General features: G+C 39.7%; 1 protein-coding gene across 5 annotated transcripts in view; it reads left to right on the top strand.

Moving 5' to 3' along the window:
• The window catches only part of LTN1 (listerin E3 ubiquitin protein ligase 1), a 31,703-nt gene extending 27,235 nt beyond the window's left edge, over positions 1-4,468 (top strand). For 4 of the 5 annotated variants that reach the window (XM_071433380.1, XM_071433382.1, XM_071433381.1 and 1 more), the window contains 4 exons: positions 880-1,100; positions 1,592-1,786; positions 2,427-2,594; positions 3,426-4,468. In XM_071433380.1, coding sequence (XP_071289481.1) covers positions 880-1,100; positions 1,592-1,786; positions 2,427-2,594; positions 3,426-3,488 — 647 coding nt within the window. In that variant the 3' untranslated portion in view covers positions 3,489-4,468. Of the gene's footprint in view, positions 1-410; positions 576-879; positions 1,101-1,591; positions 1,787-2,426; positions 2,595-3,425 lie in introns of those variants that run through there. The other variant, XR_011680146.1, reaches the window with a different exon arrangement.
• The last annotated feature ends 3,078 nt before the right edge of the window (positions 4,469-7,546 follow it).

Consider the following 7,546-nt stretch of genomic DNA (forward strand, 5'->3'; position numbering starts at 1 on the left):
TGAGATGTTAAATTGTGTGTTGTTTTAATCATGTTGTTCAAAAGACCCAGTTAATCAGTGATGATGAGAGAAGATATGCTGCCTTTTTAGCTGAGAAACATGAAAAAGGGAATTAGATTTTTAAGTCCCTTAATTTAATTTTTTTAATGTACCTACATAGATATAAGCAAGGAAATGGAGTTTCCATTTCTAATTTTTCTCTTGGACATCACTGTATGCTGCAGAACAATTTATCTGGATGACAGTAAGAAAGAATTACTAACATGACATCCCAAGGGAAAGTCTTCCCTTAACTCATCATAGAATCATTAAGACCTCTGGGATCATCCAAGTTCACCCTTTGAACACCACCATGTCCCCTAAACCATATCACAAAGTGCTCTGTCTGTGTGTTTTTTGAACACCTCCAGGGATGGTGACTCCACCACTTCCTTGGGCAGCCTGTTCCAATGTTTATCCACTCCTTCAGCAAAGAATTATTTCCTAATATCCAACCTGAACCTCTGTTGGTGGAACTTGACATGCTTGCAAAGCTCAGCTATCCTCCAAACACCTTATTGTTTGTTCGCTCCAAAGTGAGTGTTTTGTGATTTCTACAATATAAAATTATTTTTGATTCCTGGTGTCCACTTGGAGTTCAGTTTCTAAATGGAAAGGTGAATTCTGAGGTGTGGAGTATCAGGCTAAGGAACAAAAAACCAGCCTGGTGAAGAAGGGCTGAGTCAAACAGGCCCTTAGAATAGCAATAATAGGAACATGTACATGAAATTCCAAGTACCACAATTATATTTGAATCAGAAATTTGTATGTGGTGTGGAGGCACCAACTTCCATGACTAATGTATTAAGAGTATTTCAACACCTTTTCTTTCCCTCCCAGGGACAGGGATGCTGTCATCCCAGATCCCACACTTGGCCTGCTCTGTGTACCATATAACTCTGAAAGATCTGCCAGCCATGGTGAGGCTGTGGTGGAATAGCTGTGAGAAGCGTGTCTTCAATGTTGTGGATAAATTCACAAGCAAATATGTCAGCAGTGTGCTCTCCTCCCAGGAAATAGCTTCTGTTCAGACTAGCACACAGTTATTTAATGGCATGACAGTAAGACTTTTTGTCCTTTCTTTTTATTTACTTGAGTTTTTTGCAAACATTTCAGGAAATTTTACTTCTCAGACCAGACTGTGGTTCTGTTTTATATGACTGCAATTTTGTTGTTCTAAATGACTGATTAAACATAATTTTGCTTGGTATCAATAAATTAAATTTATGTTTATTAATATTCTGCTTGGAAAAAACATGAAAGACTGGATTTTAGGATGTTGAAGAATTTGAGGAAGTGGAAGGTACTGCTATCAATATACTACTTTTTATTTATTAAAAGATGTAATCAATCAGTAGAATGAAAACTGGCTGGTAATTCCTTTTTAGTTTACTGAGATATGAGTAGATTTTTGTTTTCTTTGAAAAAAGTGTTTACCTGATCTAAGAAAATCATTTAATATGCATAGGAATGTGTTTATATTTTTATATATATATATACAAAGACTAGAGATGCTGAATGGCATTTTTTAATACGTGTATTTTTTTCAAAGGTAAAAGCTCGGTCTGCAACACGAGAAGTCATTGCAACCTATTCTGTTGATGATATCTTTATTGAACTAATAATACAGCTTCCATCAAATTATCCACTGGGATCCATAACAGTTGAGAGTGGAAAGAGGGTTGGTGTAGCTGTACAGCAGTGGCGCAATTGGATGCTACAGTTAAGCACTTATCTTACACATCAGGTGAATTTCAATATAGTTCTTAGTTTTGAAAATTTAATAAGTCCTTACAGCAGAAAAACATTCCTAGTAATGCAGTATTGTATAGATCTGTGTAATAGATCTCATTAGATTGCAAACCTTTGTAGAATTGGGTCATTCTTACCACCTGCTTTTCTCCAGATACATAAACAGAGGTAAAATGATCAGCCTATTGTTAAATCCAGAGCCCAAGCTGAAAATTTAGATCTCTTAAGATATGGCCCAGTGTTTGTCCTGTGTGTCAGTACCATCTCAACTATAATTTGAAAAAAACCACAAACAAACAAATGACTACAACAAAAATCAAAACCAAAAACCCCATCCATGGAATTCTCTAAAAGACTGATGGTTGCTGAAATGGCATAATCTGTGGTTAGACCAAAACAAAGCAGTGATTGAAAATTTCAAAATCTGTTTTTAAGTGCTCCTGAATACGCTCTTCCTGCACTGTTGAATACTCACTTTTCTGTAGATCAGAGTATTATAAATTATGCACTGTATGTATTGCATGTAGTTTCAGATTATAAATCCTTCAGGCCTTGTTTCCTTTATGTTTTTATGACTACAACAGGAATAGTTCAAAGGAGTTCTACAGTATTAATAGCTCTTTTCCCTCTTTTAGAATGGAAGTATTATGGAAGGCTTATCTTTGTGGAAAAATAATGTGGATAAACGTTTTGAAGGCGTTGAAGATTGCATGATCTGTTTTTCAGTCATTCATGGTTCAAACTATTCTCTTCCCAAAAAAGCTTGCAGAACGTGCAAGAAGAAGTTTCATTCAGCTTGCTTGGTAAGTACCTGGAGTAAATCTTTTTAAATAGGCAAAATACCCTAGAATCATAGAGCAGGGTCAGAAGGAGCTTAAAGCTCATCTGTTCCATCCTCCTGCCATGGGCAGGGACACATTCTGCTAGACCAGGTTGTCCAAGCCCCATCCAGCCTGGCTATCCATATAGTTTAAACCAGAAACTTCTACTGTATTACCAACAATTTTCCACTTTGTCATTGGAGTATCTGGGATTAACAGCACTCATAAGTTATTTCTGTGAATTTTGTACTAAGATGTAAGGGCAGGTAATGAAAGAAGAGCTGCTACACAGTGTATGTCTAATAGGTGTATATAAAAATACATATGTACATATACACATGCATATATGTGTGAGTGAAAAGGGTTTTTTTACTGTTTCTTGTCTTTTTTTTTAAAGTATAGGTAATGTTTTGATAGTTACTTTCACAGAATCACAAAATTAACTATGTTAGAGAAGACATTTGAGATCAAGTCCAGCCTATGATCTAACACCACCTTGTCAGCTGGACTATGACACTAAGTGCCACATCCAGTGTTTTCTTAAACATCTCTGGAGATGTTTAAGAAAAGACTGGATGTGGCACTTAGTGTCATAGTTTAGTCATAGGGACAGTGACTCCACCACCTCCCTGGACAGCCCAATCCAATGCCCAGTCACTACTTCTGTGAAGAACTTCTTCCTATTGTCCAGTCTAAACCTGCCCTGGTGCAGCTTAACACAGATCCTTGGCAATAATGGTTATTGATAATGTACTAGTGTTTCTGTACTCAGCTTGCCTTCATATATTAAACAGACGTATTTCTCTTTTTCAGTACAAATGGTTCTCATCCAGCAACAAATCCACATGTCCACTCTGTCGAGAGACATTCTTGTGAAACAAAATGTTCTTCTTTCTGTGAGCCAAATAAGAAATAAAGAGCAGGCAATAAACTGTAGAAGTTAACTATTTGGAAATAATGTCAGTTACTTTAAATTCTTCACTAGTGGAATATGACACACTTACCTCTGGACTGGCTTTTTGTAAATTTGAAGATTCTTCTTTGATATAAAGAAATATATAACAATAATTTATTTTAATTGGTATATTTTTAAGATATATTAAAAATTTCAGAAATAATGTGGAGTTATGTCTGAAAAGTGGTGTTTAAGCCACAGCATAGTTAATTAAAAACTCTTATTTTAGGCATATTCTAACATGGTGTTATGTAATTAACCCAGGTGATACCTCTTAATATAACAGCTGAATATAACATAGGTTACCACCTAAAGATTTGATTTTTGATTATAATGCATTCATAATAGTCCCTTTTTTTGGGGAAAAAAGAATGCTGTTGCTGTTAGACATTAAGGCATGAAACTGGTGATAATCTGTTAAAGCGTAAAATTTAAACATAGCCTCTTCTAATAAAGTGAACTTTCACCTTTCAAAGTTTCTTTTTGCCAAAACTCCCCAACCGTCCAGTAGCCTAAAATCATGAAAACCCAGAAACCCAACTAAGGAGAGAGACCATAATCGTTCCTGCATCACAGTGGCACCATCTATTTATTGCTGATTGGCTTTTAAAGAGAAGGCAGATGCACTGATCAGTTCTTGTGCATCTTCTTCTTCATGAGCTGGCAAATTAGCTATCACCGAATGTCTACTGTACTTCCACTGTCCTAGAATAATAAGGACTCTTAAGTGAGCATCCAGATGTATCAGAATTTAATAGCCTTCAACTATACATTTTTTCATGCCTTTTTTTTTTAACAGTGGTAGCATACTAGTATATTCCAACTTGAATGGTATTTGTGGTGGGTTTCTTTGAAAAGTCAATAAAGTGGGGAATAAATAAATAAATAAATTTTGTCAATATCTGTAGTCTCTGGTTTGCTATCTCTTCCTGTATGTGATAAACTTTTAGAAATTAATCGTATAGATTTTCAGATGCTGAGTTTGTAGCATGGTCAATTGGCTGTACCTCAACAACTATTATTTTAGATTTTTAGCTGTTGATAACTGAAGTCTGTATTTTTAACTGGGCTGCTAGAGGAGAAATTCCTTGACCTTTTGTTTTGAGTAGGTGAGAATGGAAAGGATTTAAAGCTGGTATTGAGAAGGTCTAACTGAAAAGACAGAGCAGGGAACAAGCTGTATTGTTTCTTAGTTACTGATGCTAAAACTCCATCATTGCCTCTGTTTCATCACTTCGGTTATTCTAAATTACTTCTTTGCAAGGTCATTTACTGATCTGAAGGCAGATGCCTTAATACCTTTTCATGGATGAGTACTCTTCATCTAGATTACTCCATGGTAGTATTCTCCTTGTAAAATGGGATAAAAGGGAGTACAATCATAACCGCAGTGCTGCCCAGAGATTTCAGGGCAGTAATAGCCTGCCTTGAATCATGGAATTGTTAAGGTTGGAAAAGACATTTAAGATCCTCAAGTCCAATCATGAACCTAGCACCGCCTCCATGTTCACTATTAAACAGTGTCCTCAGGTGCTGTATCCACATGGGTTTTGAACACTTCCAGGTATAGTGACTCGGCCACTTCCCTGAGAAGCCTGTTCCAAAGCTTGACAACCCTTTTTTCCTAATATCTAATCTAAACCTCCCCCAGTGCCATTGAAAACCTGAGGCTGTTCTATTTTGTCCTGTCCCTTGTCCCCTGTGAGCAGAGCCTGATCCCCACCTGGCTCCCCTCTCCTGTCAAGGAGTTGTGGGGAGTGAGGAAGTCCCCCCTGAGCCTTCTTTCTCCCACCTCCCTCAGCTACTCCTAGTGCTCCAGACCCTTCTCCAGCCTCTGTTCCCTTCTCTGGATACGCTCCAGCACTTCAATGTCCTTATAGTGAGAGACCCCAGGATTGGACGTGCTTCATGTGAGAGACACCTGCTCACTTTGAAAATTTAAAAAGGTTTATTAAACCTTAACAAAAATACAACAAAGGACTACATAAGGAAAAAGCTGCAGTGCTGGGAACTGCCCCTCGTACATACCATAGGGCCAGTTCATCTTCAAGATGGATGCTCAGTCTTTTATACCCCTGGGGGTTGCATCAGCCAGCCCTGGCCCCTCCCAAAGTCTTTCAGTCAGCTCTTCTTTGCCCTGCAGTGGAGACTGCTTTCTTGTAACCTGATTAGAGGTCAGGTGTCGCCATGCCACACCCCCTAAGCAACAAGCTTATCCATTCCTAACTGCCCCATACGAGGGGCACATGTGCATGCCTTCTTTGTACCTGCCCTAGACAACCCTGGCTGTCTGATGGTCACAATACAGGGGGGAAAGGGAACTGTGGGGACAGCAGAGGACATCTAAACTACAATAACATAACTATACATCACTAAAGCTTTTATTAATATTCACAACACAATAGTTATCTTTTAATTGTGAGAGCAAATCATCTCATTATCCATCTATAACACTTCAGCAGTGCCCAGCACAGAGGGACAGTCACTGTGCTGGTCCTGCTGGACACACCATTGCTGATACAGGCCAGGTGCCTTTGACCTTCTTGCTTGCCTTGCACACTTGGCTCATGTGCAGCTGCTCTTGACCAGCACCCCCAGGGCCTTTCCTGACTGGCAGCTCTCCAGCCCCTCTGCCCCAGCCTCAAGCTCTGCTCGGGGTTGTGAGGACCCAAGCGCATCACTCAGCACAGAAAGACCCTTGCTTCACCTTTCTATTCAGAAGGACACCATTTCCTTCTGACAGAAACAAACTTTCTAATTGTGCCTTGGACCTGTAAAAGTGCCTGATAACTACATCAAAAGGAGCACTACTGATTCAGAGCATTTAAACCCAGCATAGCTACAGAGAGGAGAAATTACAGACTGGAAGTTTTAATGGTTGTCTGAAAGCTGAAGTACAGGATTTCTACTTCAGTGCCAGTTCTACATAGTACATCTTTGTGAGAGTCTGTCTGAAATATCCCTCATCTGCCTCATGATCGTCATTTGGGGACCACTGAAGAAGAGACCCCCCCCCCCCCTGCCCCGTCTTAAATCTCTGGTTCTGTAGGAGAAAGTTACACATGCCAAGGGCCCCAAGACCTGAGCATAGTGCTAAGCTATTGTTCACAGGTGGTGTTTGCTGTACACTACGCTGAGCCAAATGAAAGAAGAAGGGGGCACCGCACCCTTTTTGCAACAATAGCTTCGGAAGCTGTCCCACCTGCTTGGCTGGACTTCTCCTGCGTTCTGGGTGGTCCCCCCACAGAAGACTCCTCACTTGTCTACAACTGCCGTGACAGACAAACTGAGACGTAAGAAGCCTCTTCACCAGAGTAAAACCAAGACATGAAATCCCTATGTGAGAAGACACCCTCTCATACTTTCCAAGGACTGGGACTGAAACCCCCAACCCGGGGGAGGTGTGTGGGGGGAGGCAAGATGACCAAAGCAAGATGGATGTTGCAGATGTGACCACTGGACCAAGAAGACAATGGCTCTTGTTTACTGCTGAGAACATGGACTACCTGTTACATCTATTCCTTATTGCATCTGTTTCCCCCTCCCCCCTCACAACTTCCAATAGAGTTACCATAATAAAAACCTCTGAGTTAGCTAGAGATTTTGAGATCTCCCCAATGTAACAGGCAGATCCTTGGCTGGACTGGACCAAAGGACTTCGTCTCTACGTTTGGTAGCTATATCCCCTTCTTTTTCTCTCTCTCTCTCTCCCTCTTTTCTCTCTCTTTCTCTATCGTTTTCTCTCCCTTAATCCCTCTATCACATTTTGCTGTAGTCATTCAATAAAAGTGCATTTGTTTTGATTATTACTGCAAATCCCCTGTGCCATGTCAGTTTTTTTGCACCCTGAGATCAATCCACAAACCATCACGAAACCCATTCGTAAGGACGGATTGTGACAATCTTGTATATATATTTATACAAGTCTCTAATAAAATTCAGTTCCTGCCACTACTCAGGTCACTAATCTTACCAGACC

The sequence above is a fragment of the Agelaius tricolor genome, unplaced genomic scaffold, assembly GCF_023055355.1.
Source record: "Agelaius tricolor isolate 1412-34295 unplaced genomic scaffold, bAgeTri1.0.p SCAF_9, whole genome shotgun sequence".
Taxonomy (NCBI): domain Eukaryota; kingdom Metazoa; phylum Chordata; class Aves; order Passeriformes; family Icteridae; genus Agelaius; species Agelaius tricolor.